The sequence below is a fragment of the Camellia sinensis genome, chromosome 4 (genome assembly GCF_055761805.1).
Source record: "Camellia sinensis isolate YWXY chromosome 4, ASM5576180v1, whole genome shotgun sequence".
NCBI lineage: Eukaryota > Viridiplantae > Streptophyta > Magnoliopsida > Ericales > Theaceae > Camellia > Camellia sinensis.
The window spans coordinates 219250111-219265150 of NC_138964.1; the positions used below are offsets into that span (position 1 = coordinate 219250111).

Sequence of the window (15040 nt, forward strand, 5' to 3'; positions counted from 1 at the left end):
TGGGAAGTTTTGAATGGGTTTATAAGGCATAGGATTAGAACTTGGAGTGTGCCCCAAGGGGTATCCAAGTGTTTTAGAGATGGAGATTATGGGCAAAATGAGCTAGACCCATTGGACCCAAAAAAACACCACACACGCGCGCGCGCACCGCCGCCGCCGTCCGTCCGGTCGGTCGGTCGAGGGGTGGGTTGGGCTTGTCCAGCCCAATACCTATCTTTTTGGATCAAAAACATCTGGTCCGGTTTTTCTGTACACCCAAACAGGTCCCTTCCCATTTTTATCTGTTTGAATTTTGAACCCAACAGATTCAAATATGTTTAAATTCAAAACCAATTAGGTTTCATACCTGTTCAAACAGGTTTGCACCTGTTTAATTCAAAACCTGCAGCCACCAATACATCTATAAATAAGACAGCCCTTATTTGATGTTTGACATTCAGAAATTTCGTACTTCACCTCTGCAAATTTATTCTTCATTTTGCTGCATTTAATTTTTTGTAAAAAAGAGTATAAAACACTTAGTGTGTTCGTTGTACAAATATATTGTAGTGCTACATATATTTGTTGTTGATCATTTCATCCTGGGAAATAGACGTTCATATTCTGAAAGCACCGTGGAGAGGACGAATCTGTCTTAAGGACACAGTGTCGAACACTAGACTTGATCAGAATAATATTCAAGATATTAATCAAGTAAGTTATTTATTTATTTTCTGTTTTATTATTATTTATTGAAATCAAATTTTAATTTTGTTTTAGTAACAAAATAAAATCTGTTTTTATTTATTTAATTCTATTTCTAGTTTGATTTTTATAATCAAACATTCATTCTCCTTTCTTATATTTCTTTTATATTCTGTTTGTCGTTTAGTGCCCAAACAAAATTAATTATTTTAAATACAGTGAAGACTGTCCAACACTTATTTATATTTTATTATTATTATTCTTAGTTAGTATTTTTTTTTAATTTAATATTAATATGATATTAATTAAACATTTAGAGTATCACAATTATAACTCCCTAAAGCTTCCAATCATTTTTGTACTTCTGAATGACAAAAGGAGAATGATGCCAATGGGAGGATGTGAGATTGTAGCTTGGTCATCTAAATATTTAACGCATATTTAGTTGTATATTTATTTTTATTTTTAAAAATATAAAAATTGTTTAACAATTTATTTTTTAAAAACAATTCACTATTTAAGAAACAGTGTACAGCTATTCTCAAATTTGATATTTTTATTTGTGCTTGAAAACAAAATCAATTGAAGTTTTCATTATTTTTAATTTAAAAAATACGAAAAAATGAATCACTGCTACTCACGCCAAACTTTACGTCAAAGTCGACTATTTGCGCTTAATTGGTTCTTCACACAAGCTCACAAGATTAACAACAAATAAAAGTAGTTTAAAAGTTAATAAATAATTGAAAGTCAAGAACTACAACTACTTAAAATTAAATTTTCATTTTTATTCACTCTACTTTTTACTATATTTTTTCATAAAAATTAAAAAATTATCTCAAATATATTTTAACTAAAATTCTTCTCAAACATATTTTTAATCTCATGTTTTAATTAAAAATAAAAAAATATGTTGTCAAACAACCCCTAAGATACATCATGTTTGTTGGTTTAGATTTTGTTATAGGCTTGAACCTAAAGTGATAAGAGTCCTAACTAACACATCTATTAAAAAAAGCATAACTCAATTGATTTTAATTATTTATTAAATGTTATTTTATTAAAAATCACCTTTTAATTATGTATACTTCAAGTCAAATTAATATAATTTTAATTAATTTTTCGAGTTGGCATAACGTGAGCCACTCATCTAAATACAAGTCACATACTCATCTCGGTGTTCCTATTTCTACCACCCAAAAAGGAAAATACAAATCACACATTTTTTAGGGTTACGTGTAATTATAAAATAAATACTAATATTATTCAAAAAAAGAAAAAATAAATAAAAAAAGCCAGCTGCAGAGAATAATGACGAAGGTGTGAGAGCACATACCAAAGCTACGGTACCAACACGTGACAGCAGAATGTGTAAGATTTAGGCGCATTTTAGCAATTGCAAGGCATGTAAGATTGAGTTGACACGTATTACGACGCGCCCACAACGTATGACTCATATTCCGTTCGTCTGGAGAGCCCCTTCATAAAGATCAGAGAGAGAGAGAGAGAAACAGTGTGAAAGTAAGACAGAGAGAGAGAGAGCGCAATGGAGGTGGTAGTGGAATCGGAGGTGTGTCGGATAATGATGGGAGTTAACGAGTCGACAATCAAGGGATATCCTCATCCTTCAATTAGCAGCAAAGGAGCTTTCGAATGGACTCTGAAGAAGATCGTTCGCTCCAACATCTCCGCCTTCAAGTTCCTCTTCCTCCATGTCCAAGTCCCCGACGAAGATGGTCCTCTCTCTCTCTCTCTCTCTCTCTCTATATATATATACATATATATACACGCACGAGCGCGCGCGCGCACACACACACACACACACACATGTTTCACATGGATTTATGCATCTGGCTCTTTGAGGCCTTTGATTTAGGGTTTTGATTACTCCATTTGCTTTCTTATCTATATTCGTGTTTGTATTTTGAGAAAATGAATGAATGACACTCTATAATCTTGTCATGCCGTTCAATTTACGAGTATACGGATCGAAGTAACTGTTTACTGATGGATCACTTGCCGACTGGGCTGTAATTTGATAGTCAAGTTGCGATCGTTGTTGTTCGTTTGTTAATTGGGAATTAATTCTGATCTAGTAATCTGTGTGTGAGTATTTTGAAAAGTATAGCTCGAATGGCCCCAACCAGGACGAAATTGATGCGTCAAGCATGTTATGCTCTGTTCCAAGTCTTTGTTGCGAGTCTATTTGCTCATTGAGTTATTTTAATTAGATTGCTAAATGTAACACAAATCTATTATTGAAAAGGATGATTATGACTGAGTCAATTGACATCGAGAGTTTTCCATTGATCATCTTGTGGTTTTGTGAAGGAGAAAGAGATGGAAGGATTTTTTCTTTTTTCTTTTTTCTTTTTTCTTTTTTTGAAGAAATGAAAAGGAAAATGAGATCAAAAATGCCAAATTTCTTGCTCTTGCTTGGTGGGACTGTTGGTCTGGGGTAAACGAGAAAAAAATGGATAGGTATATTGTATTGCTTAGAAAAATCCTTTTTTATTAACCATAGAAAAATGATTTAAGTAATTTCATTTCAGTTTGACAGATTGGGAACCTATTTCCTTTTGACTTGATGAAGGAAAAATAGCCTTACTATGGAGAAAATGGGGGTGTTTTGTATGTACTTTATATTTCTTTGGATGAATGTAAATATTCTCAGTTATTCTATCTTTTTTTCATCTTCCACCCCCCCCCCCCCCCCCCAAAAAGATTTTACAGGAATAAATTCATTCTTAGGTTAGAAGATCCCATTAAACTATTAGTTTCATTCATGTTTGAAGACATTCAAGAATTCAGCCCTTTAAATGCAGTTCTTGGTTTGTAAATTATGACTGAGTCAATGTTATATTTCTATAGGGAGACAACCCAGCTCTAATTAAAGGCAACTCAATATAGTAGCGAAACTCATGTATGGAGATTAGGCTAAGCGAATTGCTTGAGTGCACGTTGCACAAACATTGGATATTGTCTTGGTATTTTGAATGCATTACACTATATTTTATTTCTGGTGTATTCAGCCGACTCGCTTCTGGAAAATCAGTCCACACGAAGGCTATGTTTGGATCATAGATTTGGATAGGGATTTAGAAGGGAAAAAGAAAAGGGTGGGTGAGATATAGCAATATTTTATCCACTTTTTCCCTTTTCCTTTCCAAATCTATGAAAGGAACTCAAATTATCATGATAACTGTGGACTTGCATCTACAGTGTAGCCTATCCTGGCAATTATTTTGTATTATAAAACTTCCATATCATGCCTACAGAGTTGTAATTTACTTGCACACCAAACCTGAAGCTTGCTGGAGTTTTGTGGATCCAAATTCCCAATTCTACTCGTCTGTAACCACTTATTTTCTTGTTCTTGGATCTGCTTCTTAGAATTATTAGCTAATGGTTCTTTGCTAACGTGTTTTGGTTAGGTTTTGATGACATGGATAGCATATATGCATCACCTGATGATTTTAAGAGGATGGACCGCAGGGACAGGATAAGAGGGCTCCATTTGCTTGAGTTCTTTGTCAATAGGTGTCATGAGCTTGGGGTACTGTTAATTCTCTCTTTGAAGGCCTCTAGTTTTTTGTCAGCTTCACATGCTTGCTCACACACAAAATCATAACCCTATGAGTTTTTTAGACCCACTCTAACAGTAACTTTGTTTACAATGTCATATTGGACAATTGTTCTTAGTCTTTATGCTGAAAACCTTGTAGGTTGCTTGTGAAGCATGGATCAAGAAAGGTGATCCCAAGGAAGTTATCTGCCATGAGGTCAAACGAGTCCAACCTGATTTACTGGTTGTGGGAAGCAGGGGTCTTGGCCCTTTCCAAAAGTATGGACCCAACTTTTTTTTTTTACTTATTTATGTTAATACACAAGGAAGACAGACTAGACGAACAATTTCTCTTGATTGCCATTTGAGATTTTAACATGCTTGTGTTTTGGAAACATGTGATTCATTGGTTGGCAAACAAGATTACTGTACAAACTACTAAGAAATTATACTTACTGAATCTGGCCCTTTCCAAAAGTATGGACCCAACTTTTTTTTACTTATATTAATACGCAAGGAAGACAGACTAGATGAACAATTTCTCTTGATTGTCATGACATTTTATCGTGCTTGTGTTTTGGAAACATGTGATTCATTGCTTGGCAAACAAGAATACTGTACAAACTACTGAGAAATTATACTTACTGAATCTGATTTTGCAGGGTTTTTGTTGGAGCTGTGAGTGAATTTTGCGCAAAGCATGCTGAGTGCCCCGTCCTCACAATCAAGCGCGCTGCTGATGAGACTCCTCAAGATCCTGTTGATGACTGATTGTATCTGTCAATGGACTTCAAATAATCGCAGTGGCACGAATGCATGTAAATGAAGTACCCGTGAAAATTTTCTCTGCTTGTTCTCCTTAAAACAATTGCTGTGGTACTTGTGCCTGTAAATAAAGTGTTCATGAAATTTTTCTCTGCTTGTTTGCCTCTGCGTTTCTCTTTCCCCTCTTGGAAATGCATATACTAAACCTGGCTTCCATCATTTTTTGCACCGGGTTTGGAGGTGCATTTGGAGTTGGTTTTGTGCTTAAAAATGGAGAATGCAGCTGATTTGTGTTCTTCACTCCCTTGTTTCTACGTCAGTTTCTTGTCATTTTGGCATTTGAGTGAATATGGTGATGTGCTTATGTTTCTGTTTCAAGTTTTCTTGCCCAAACGGCTGTGCTGCATTCATAATCCTGGTGTTTGTACTGCCACTCTTTGATTATCTCGCCAATGAGTTCATGCTTCGCAAGGCTGCCTGAACAAACAAACCCCATTTGGTGTTTATCACAGCCACAAAAGGGGTGAATGCAAACTGAAATCTTGTAAGCATTGTTATGTTTTCAGTGCATACTTTCATTTGGACCTTTATGAAGCCATTCCCACCACCTCTTGTTGAAATTCCAAAATTCACTTTTGGAAGCGGCAGCTGACAACCACCTCGATCACCAAATCCTGCCACCATCTTTTGATGGTATATAGTTCCCTCATAATGTGTACTAAATTGACTATTTGTTTTAAACAAATTTAATATTTTAAGAATAATAAACTATAAACGTTACTTGACACATAACTGAGTTTTTCATTTGAATTACACCACAAATACATGGCTAAAGGCACTAGTTAAAGCCATAGGTTATCCATAAATTTCACAAAATTGCAGAGGAAATAGCTTCTTCACGACCAATCACTTTTTGTGCTTCACAAAGATTCAGATACAGCAATTGCAAAATTTGGCCAGCCAAATTTCTCCCTATTTTTTCATTTTATTTTATTTTATAAATGTTCCCATTGAGGGAGCAAGAAACAAAGATAATAACTACTACTAAGCATTGATTGAGAGAGACCAGAGGGTCCAAATGACAATGTTTACTATAATGGGCAAGTAAAAGCAGTTTGTTATACAGCAACCAGAAAAACAACCAACTTATACTAAATATATCTCCTATGGGTTTTAAACAACTCCTAATACCTTCATACATCCATCTTTAATTCCAAAAAAGCAACCTGAACATCTCTATATTCCTAAGCAAAATACTCAAAAAAGAAACTAAAACTATTACATGAAACAAAAAGAAATGGCACCACATTTAACACTTAAAAAACTCCATATTTTTTCACATCAGTCCCTCTAAGATGAGGTAGATGACTTGGCCATTGTACTCACCTCCTCCAAGAGCCCTTTCATCTCACCCTCCAAGTCCGACTTCGTCTCCGGTAACATATTCCCATCAGACTTCTCCAGCAATGATGTCATAATCTCAAGTTTTTTCTTTATGAAGAGAAGCCGGGATGCTTCATCGACCGCATATTGCAGAGATGGATCCACTGGGGTTTTGCCCCCCTCCCTAGAAGCAGAGGAAGCTGCACGGTTGTCTGCATGCGCCCTCGGAGCAGCTGCACGGTTATCCGCATGCTCCCTTGGAGCAGCTGATGGATATCGGAGCCGGTAATTCACACAGGCAGGTCCCAAGGGACTGTCCTTGATACATTTCTTGAAGGCTTCTTCTGCATCAGAATTCCTCACAAAAACAACCCGAGCACAGTATGAATTATACAAAACATCTGTTTCAGTTTCATTCAGAGGCCCAAACTTGCTGAATACTGTTACAAGGTCATTTTTCGACGGCAAAGGGAAACCGGGGGGAAATGTAACCATAAGGGTTATGGGTGTTGAAGCTTTATCGTCTTCATTCTTTTCATTCCTTGTCCGCTGAGATCTAGATTCAGGCATTTCATGGCCAGTATGGTTTAGATTTTCTTCCATCAACCGGGGTTCAGAGCTTGAAGACTTTCTCTTTCTACTTGACTGATGTTTGTGGTACATTTTGTAGTTGGAACCATTTATAAACATAGCGCTTCTGTAGGCAGAAATGAATTCACAGATCATATCAACAGAACTTTTATCCCTCAAATACAAAGGATTACGAGCTGCAGAGCATATTTCTGATGTGACTTCCTTCGTAGATACATTGATTTTGATGGAGTCAATAATCTTCATCTGATCTTCAACTCTGCTATCAAGCTCTTTAGGGTTTTTCTCCTGAATTGTTTCATCGCTGTGATTCACAATGGGAGGTGATCCAATAAGTTGTCCAGCAGCCCTAGTCATCCGCTCCCCAATTCGAGCAGCCTTGGTAATTTTCAAAGATTCTGCCAAGTCCCTCGACGCATTTGAGTTTTTCACCTTCCACTCTGGGGTTGTGAAGGGAGGGGACAAGTATTTGCTTTTCTTCCTTTCCCTTGATGCAGAGGCCATTTCAACTTCCCTTTTGGCACCCCTATCATTCTTGACACTTGACACATTGTCCTTCTTAGTTTCTTCTTCACCCTCCCCACTGCCATTGTTGGCACTCCAAACATTGTTCTCTGCAGATTCAGGAGATCCTAAAGTCGCGACACTCTTTCTTCTTCCTCTCTTCCTTCCTGAGGGAGAAGGGAAATCACTGCCACCCCGACTTGGAGCTTCATTTTGCATTTTGGCGTCCCTATTATCATTTTCAACTCTAGACACCTTGTCCTTCTTAGTTTCTTTGTCACCTTTACCACCGCCATTTTTAGCTCTCGAACCTCTGTTCGCCGCGGATTCAGGAGATCCTAAAGTCTCGGCACTCTTTCTCTTCCCCCTCTTCGTCCCTGAGGGAAAAGCAAAATCACTGCCATGCTGACTTGGAGCTTCTGTTTTCCTTTTTGCATCCCTTTCATCATTCTCAACTCTAGACAAATTGTCATCCTCATTTTTTTCTTCACCTTCACCTCCATTCTTAGCATTCAAAACTTTGTTCTCTGAAGTCTCGGCACTCTTCCTCCTCCCCCTCTTCCTCCATCTACCATGCTGACTTGGAGCTTCAGTTTCCCATTTCTCATCCTTTTCATCATTCTCAACTCTAGACAAATTGTCCCCCTTATGTTTTTCTTCACCCTCACCGCCACCATTCTTAGCATTCAAAACTTTATTCTCTGAAGTCTCGGCACTCTTCCTCCTCCCCCTCTTTCTCCCTGAGGGAGAAGCAAAATCACTGCCACCCTGACGTGGAGCTTCATTTTGCATTTTGGCATCCCTATCATTATTTTCAACACTAGACGCATTGTCTCTCCTAGCTTCTTCTTCACCCTTACCACCGCCATTTTTGGCACTCAAAACTTTGTTATCTGCGGATTTAAGAGATTCTAAAGTCTCAGCACTCTTCCTCTTCCCCCTCTTCCTCTCAGAGGGAGAAGTGAAATCACTACCACCTTGATTTGGAGCATCATCACTGGTCTTCACTTTTTTCTTTCCAGAAGTTGACACCAGTTTGCCAGGGCTTGTTACATTCTTAACCACGCCCTCTTTCTTCCTCTTGGGCTCAACAACCACATCTTCTTTCATAAGTTCAGCCACGCTTTTCTTCTTCCTTCTGTGGTAGAGCTTGTCCTCTGATATCCCAGGGCACTTTTGCAACAATGATTTATTGGTTTGGCCGAATCCAGCGTATACTAGTGAAGAAAGCCAGTCTTCTTCAGATGGACCTAGAACCGGAGCTTCCACTGATCCACTAAAATCATTCATATCAGTAACCCCAATCCTATTCTTGTCCTCCAGGCCTTCAATATACACGGGTTCATGATACATAGCCAGTTTGTGCCCATCTTTTGCTTGATAGAATGCCGACAGCCAACTCCTCAACGCTGTGAGCTCAATCATATTGACAATAGAAACTACCTCTGAAATATACCTCAAATTCAAAAGTAATTCTGCTGGTTCATGCTGAGGAATTGAGAGTCTACTTGGATCGCACTCGGGCACAAGCACTCCTTTCTTGATTCCACCATTCAGTGCCGATGGTCTAGCAAGCCCAATCCGATTTTCCTCGGGTATGCAAGCGCAAGTCATCTTCAACTCCACAAGACGACCAATCTCATCTAGAGCCCTCTGCACAGCATTCACAAAATTCCTAGCATTACTTTGCTTCGACATTTCTTTGAAATCCTTTGCAAAAGGTTTCAATTGAGATGGGGAGCACCAAGAGAAAGAGCCATCCCCAAAGTATGCAATGAGCAGTCGTTCCCTCTGATTATATTTTCTTGCATACTTGGATGCATCTGAAGCATCATACACTTGTCCAGGCCACCAAGGGTGACTTCTAATTTTTCCCCACACAAGGTCGCCCACTAAATACTCATGTTCTCGATCACCCTCATCCTCTTCTCCATCATCACCCTCATCTTCTTCTTCATCATTCTCAACCGCATCTTCTCTTCCCACCTCATCCTTTTCTCCATCATTCTCAACCAAATCTTCTCCATCCTCACCCTCGTCATTCTCTTCTCCATTAGGATTCGATTCATGTTCTCCGCTTCCCTCCGTAGACTCCTTTTGGTTCATCTTAGACACAGAACCAGGTATTTTCATCAATTTCGCACCTGGGTCGCCCCCATTTTCAGCCACAGAACCTTTGTCATTCTCATTCCCACTGGCATTCACAGTGTCTAATGAGCTGTGAACTTGGACAAGAATCGAAATACCATTCTGGTCCAATTCCACCTTCCCATCAGCACCATCATCTCCAATCAACACAATCGAATCACCCTCACTCCTACCACCACGTTCCTTCTCATCTCCTCTTTCATCTTCCGAAGAAGACGAACCCCCGATCACTTTAACATCTCCTAGAACCCCACCATCACCACCCACAACCCCAGCTCCATTTTCTTGAGCTTGAAGAGCCAAGTCTGGGGGTTCGAACCCTCGATCGTCAGTGGGGATAGGAATTAGAGTTTGAGACTGAGCTCGTTTGGATGAGAGAGAACCATCAATCTCAGCTAGGGTTTGCGTCGCCTCTGTTTCCATATTTGGAAAAAAGCTTTTCCCAAATCACTCTTCAATTTTCCCGAGAAAATCCGAGTTCAGAACTGTACGGACATAAAAAAAAAAAAGAAAAAAAAAAAAAGAGAAGAAATTAAAGTAAATATGAATCAACAACCAAACAGCCAGTACTAATTAGGGTTTTGTCTCTCGACATGGAAGAGCTTGAAGAAATATCTATATATGTACAGAATTAAGATTATAGGACGTACCTGAAGAATGAAAACAAGGGTATTGAGATTATGCTTTTACGATTCTCCATACCATATTTTTTCAGAGGTATCTTGGAATTTCATGTAGAGAGACAGTGAAGAGAGAAAAATAGAAAGTGCGTACGTGTATGTATGTAATGTACATGGACATGTGTGTGTTTTTTGAGAGAGAGAGAGAGAGAGAGATGGAGAATAATTTGTGAGTGGGTTGGAAGGTTTAAGTGAGGATTGAGGTTTCATTTGAAAATAGATTATTTTAATAATTTTTAATTTTTTTATAAAAAATATATAAAAAATAGAGAATATGACATGATAATTCATAATAATTTTTTAATTTCTTAACTAAAATAAATAGTTGACAAACAAGGCTTGAATTAGTTTACAAATTTTGAGAATTTAAGGGTATGTTTGGTAACGTTTACGTTTTCAGTTTATATTTACAAAAATTTTATAAACTGGTTTTTGTTTATTTTTAGAAAAACACAAACTACAAATGCGTTTGGTAATTGACAAATTGTTTAAAAAAATTTAAAAATATAAAAAAAAAGTGAGAAATGGCAAGTGGCGGCGGAAGACGGTAGCGGAAAGTGGTGACGGTGGGTGGTGGGTAGCTCGTGGTGGTGGGTGGGTGGGTGACGGTGGCGGGTGGTGGGTGGTAGTGAGTGGGAAGTGGTAGTGGTGGGTGGTGGGTGGTGGTGGTAGGTGGGTAGTGGGTAGGTGGCTGGTGGTTGGTGGTGAGTGGCCGATGGCGGGCGGTGGGTAGGTGGCAGGTGGTGGGTGGTGAGTGGCCGATGGCGGGTGACGGGTAGGTGGCAGGTGGTGGTGGTGGTGGATGGGTGGGTGGATGACAGTGGCGGGTGGTGGGTAGTAGCGAGTGGGTGATGGTGGTGGTGGTGGTGAAGGCAGGTGGGTGCAGATGGCGAGTGGTAGTGGATGGTGGCAGGTGGGTGGTGATGGTGGGTGGGTGACGGTGGCGGGTGATGGGTGGTGGTGGTGGTGGTGGTGGTGGCAGCGGCGGGTGGTGGGTGGTGGTAGCAAATGGGTGGCGGATGGCGGGTGGTGGTGGTGGTGGTGGTGGGTGGGTGGGTAACGGTGACCGGTGGTAGGTGGTAGCGAGTGGGTGGTGGTGGTCGTGGTGGGTGGTGGTGGTCGTGAGTGGTGGTGGTAGGTGGGTGGCAGGTGGTGGTGGCAGGTGGGTGGCGGGTGGTAGGTGGTGGCGAGTGGGTGGTGGTGGTGGTGGATGGTGGTGGTGGTGCGTGGCGGGTGGTGGTGGCAGGTGGATGGTGGGTGGTGGGTGGGTGGATGACGGTGGCTGGTGGTAAGTGATAGCGAGTGGGTGGTGGTGGTGGTGGTGGTGGTGGGTGGTGGGTGGTGGTGGCAGGTGGGTGGTGGGTGATGGTGGTGGTGGCGGGTGGCTAGTGGTGGTGGGTGGCTGGTAGTGGCAGGTGGGTGGTGGGTGATGGTGGTGGTGGCGGGTGGGTGGCAGGTGGCTAGTGGTGGTGGGTGGCTGGTGGTGGCAGGTGGGTGGTGAGTGGTGGTGGCAAGTAAGTAGCGGGTGGTGGTGGCAAGCGGTGAATGGTAGTGGCAGGTGGTGGGTGGCGATGGGTGGTGGCTGGTGGATGACAAGTGGGTGGTGGTGGTGGCGGCGGCGGCAAGGGGTAGGTGGTGGTGGCGGCGAAGGGTAGGTGGTGGTGGCGAGTGGGTGGCAGGTGACTGGTGGCTAGTGGTGACGGGTGGTGGCTGGTGGTAGTAGGTGGGTGGTGGTTGGTGAGTGGTGGTAGAGGGTGGGTGGTGGTGGCGGAAGACGGTGGTAGAAAATGGTGGCGGGTGATGGCTAATGTTGGGTGATAAAAAAAAAGAAAACTGAAAACTCAAAATGGAAACACATTTTTTGTGTTTTCATTTTTTGGCCAAATTTATAAACTGAGACCACTGATTTATAAATCAAAAATTTTACCAAATAAGTTTTTATTTGAATTTTTAAAATTTTGTAAATATAAACAGAAAATTAAAAACGTAAGTGTTACCCAACGGCACTTAACTGATTGACTAGTATTTTAGGGAAATTATATAGGCTGTTCAGACTTCACACGGGTCAGGTGGTAGCTTGTCCTTGTTGATTTTATTATTCGTTCGTATCACTTACGCTATTTTATTTAATAATAAGGTTGATATGATATGGAGGTGAATCAGCGAGGCGTAGATGGGTTTAGAGACACGTCGTTGGTTGGGCAGACACAGAGGACTTCTTTCTTTGTTTGAACAAAAATGTTAGAGGTTTTAAAAATTTTATTAAAAGTTTTATTAAATATTTTACATGGATATGGGATCTATATTGTGTGAGTTTCACACTCATATCAAACATTTAGTAAAATTTTTAATAGAATATTTGGAGTCTCTAACATTACCCTTATTTAAATTCCTAATCCAAAATCCACGTACCACGCCTTGGAGGCGCGCGACTACGTGGAAACTTTAAGCATTGTTTGGTTTTATTTATGAAAATTGTTATAAATTATAAATAATTTATTAAATTATTTATATAGGCATGAGATTCATATAAATTTACATGTATGAATTTTACATGTGTATGGGTCTCACACTTATGTAAAAGATTTAGTAAAAAATTTTATATATTATTCAGGGTTTCTAACATTCCTCTTTATTTATTTATTTTAAATGAGTTCGTTTATATTTAATAAATTTTTTATAATCTAATTTTTTTAATGTACTTAATTTAGATTTTTTTAAATAAAGTAAAATGTGAAAAAAAAAATTCTAAAAACCAAAAAAAAACCGAAACAAAAACTTGTCCATCGCATCTTTGCTATGCAAGATTGGAAAACCCTTTGGTTTATGAGGAAATTTAAAATTATTATAAATTTAACGTTAAATATTTTAATTAAAAAAATATTTCATATTTGTTGAAATTTAAAGAAAAAATTACAAATAAGTGAAAATATCTCAAAAAAAATTACAAAATTGTAAAAAAAAAAAGGGGTAAATTACATTGATACCTCTTGAGATTTGGTCCAATTACTACCCATCCCCTGACGTTTTAGAAATTACATTCACACCCCTGTAGTTAATAGTCTCATTTCACAAACCCCCCTGTTTATATAAAAGGTAATAATTCCTAGTAGAAAAACAGCGAAAATTACATTAAAAAATAAGTAAAGGAAAGGGGGAAACAAATATAAAGTAAAGCAAAGTAAAAAAAGAAAGAGTGCATGAGTTCAATGTCTTCATTCCGTCTAAATAATTACAATGACAGGAGGGTTAGTGTAATTTCTCAAACGTCATGAGTGATATGTATTAAATCCAAACTTCAGGGAGTGTAAGTGTAATTTACTTTAAAAAAATTATCATTTTAATTATTAAAAATGATAAGCTTTACCACTAACTTATAATATATATATATATATATATATATTTTTTTTTTGAATTTTTCGACTAATTGCAATTTTTCCAAATTTAAAGTGTTGTTTGGTACCATTTAGTGTTTACTGTTTATTATTTACAAAAACTTTTAAACATGGCTCTAATTTTTTTGACAAAAATGAAAATAAAAAAATTTTTGGTGAACACATTTTTTAAAAACTTTGCTTTGAAAATCAATGGAAGAAGTGGCCAGCGGTCTAAGGTCAAAGATGGTAGTCGACCATGCAAAGGTGGTTTTTGATCACTAATGGTGATTGTTGTGGCTAGGAGATTCATGGCGGCAACCAAATGTGGTTGTCAATTGGTCAAGGTGATGGCTAAAGATAGTTTGCGATCAGTGACATAGTCAAGAATTTTTTTTAATGGAATCATTTGACAAAGTATTATCAATGTCATATATCATATTTTTAATTTCACATAATCCATTAATATTAACATTCATATAATACTCTTTAAATTTTGTATTCACAAATCACATTGACAAAAGTAACCTAAACTAATGAAATTACAAGTAAAAACAAAAGTAATAGACAATAAAGAGAACCAAAAGTCGATGTCTAGTCTCCAAGAAGAATAAACAAACGTTTGGTTTGTTTTTAAAAACCTAAATTTCTGAATAAAGTTTGATTTTGTTTTTACTTACTGGGATCAATTTGTAAAATTTTAAAAATTAATTTATTTTATTTAAATCCACTAAGTTAAATTTATAAATACTCATAATTTTTTTCATATACTCTATCAAAAATTTAAAATTCGGCGGTGCCAATTAACACAATTATTCAAAGCATAGCTCCGTCCCCGTTTGCGACTGATAGAAATAATAACTGACTACTAAATGGTGATTCGCAATGACCAAAGTTTGTTGTTGGTGGCTGTAGGTAGTTACCAAGTACAGAAGTTTGTTGTTGGTGATTCGCAATGGTTATTATTTTTCTTAAATAATAACTGTAGGTAATTTTTTAAATGTGAAGAGAAGAATTATAATATGAAATATTTCAACAAAAAAATTACATTGACTCTTTTTGTCAGTGTAATTATTTGATGGTATTAACTTTTAAGTTAAAATGACATATTGACTCTTAACCTTTACATATACTTTAAAGGGTAAATTACATTGACACTCCCTGAGGTTTTAATTTAATACGGATCCCCCTTGACACTTAAAAAAAAAAAAAACTAATTTAAGAAAAATAAATATGAAAATATATTTAATTTGTAAAAAAATATTTCTAACTACTCGAAAGATAAAAGTTATACAAAAATGATAACTATTTTTTATTTCTTATTTCTTAACCAAATTAATTTTTAA

At 38.0% G+C, this 15040-nt stretch overlaps 2 protein-coding genes across 3 annotated transcripts; one reads left to right on the top strand and one right to left on the bottom strand.

The window, feature by feature from the left end:
* The first annotated feature begins 1997 nt into the window (after window positions 1-1997).
* LOC114277260 (universal stress protein A-like protein) lies at window positions 1998-5164 on the top strand. Of its 2 annotated transcripts, none has more exons than XR_014365475.1 (4): window positions 1998-2420; window positions 4119-4240; window positions 4410-4726; window positions 4912-5164. XR_014365475.1 is itself a non-coding variant. In XM_028219131.2 (4 exons), exons 1-4 carry the CDS (start codon window positions 2231-2233, stop codon window positions 5018-5020), a joined length of 540 nt encoding a protein of 179 aa, XP_028074932.1. In that variant the 5' UTR covers window positions 1998-2230; the 3' UTR covers window positions 5021-5164. The 2 variants fall into 2 exon arrangements, 1 of the variants encoding a protein (XP_028074932.1); XM_028219131.2 differs by having other exon boundaries at window positions 4410-4528.
* A 905-nt stretch (window positions 5165-6069) lies between these two features.
* Window positions 6070-10532, bottom strand: LOC114277259 (uncharacterized). The gene is made up of 2 exons (XM_028219130.2): window positions 10291-10532; window positions 6070-10125 (listed from the first exon to the last, which is right to left on the bottom strand). The coding sequence occupies exon 2, from the start codon at window positions 10061-10063 to the stop codon at window positions 6365-6367; it is 3699 nt and encodes a 1232-aa protein (XP_028074931.2). The 5' UTR covers window positions 10064-10125; window positions 10291-10532; the 3' UTR covers window positions 6070-6364.
* Window positions 10533-15040: the final 4508 nt, after the last annotated feature.

Excerpts from the sequence above, each read along its gene's own strand:
- LOC114277259 (XM_028219130.2), bottom strand. The coding sequence starts at position 10,063 with ATGGAAACAGAGGCGACGCAAACCCTAGCTGAGATTGATGGTTCTCTC.
- LOC114277260 (XM_028219131.2), top strand. The coding sequence starts at position 2,231 with ATGGAGGTGGTAGTGGAATCGGAGGTGTGTCGGATAATGATGGGAGTT. Across the intron at positions 2,421-4,118 it reads CCAAGTCCCCGACGAAGATG|GTTTTGATGACATGGATAGC; the intron begins GTCCTCTCTCTC and ends TGTTTTGGTTAG. Across the intron at positions 4,529-4,911 it reads GGTCTTGGCCCTTTCCAAAA|GGTTTTTGTTGGAGCTGTGA; the intron begins GTATGGACCCAA and ends CTGATTTTGCAG.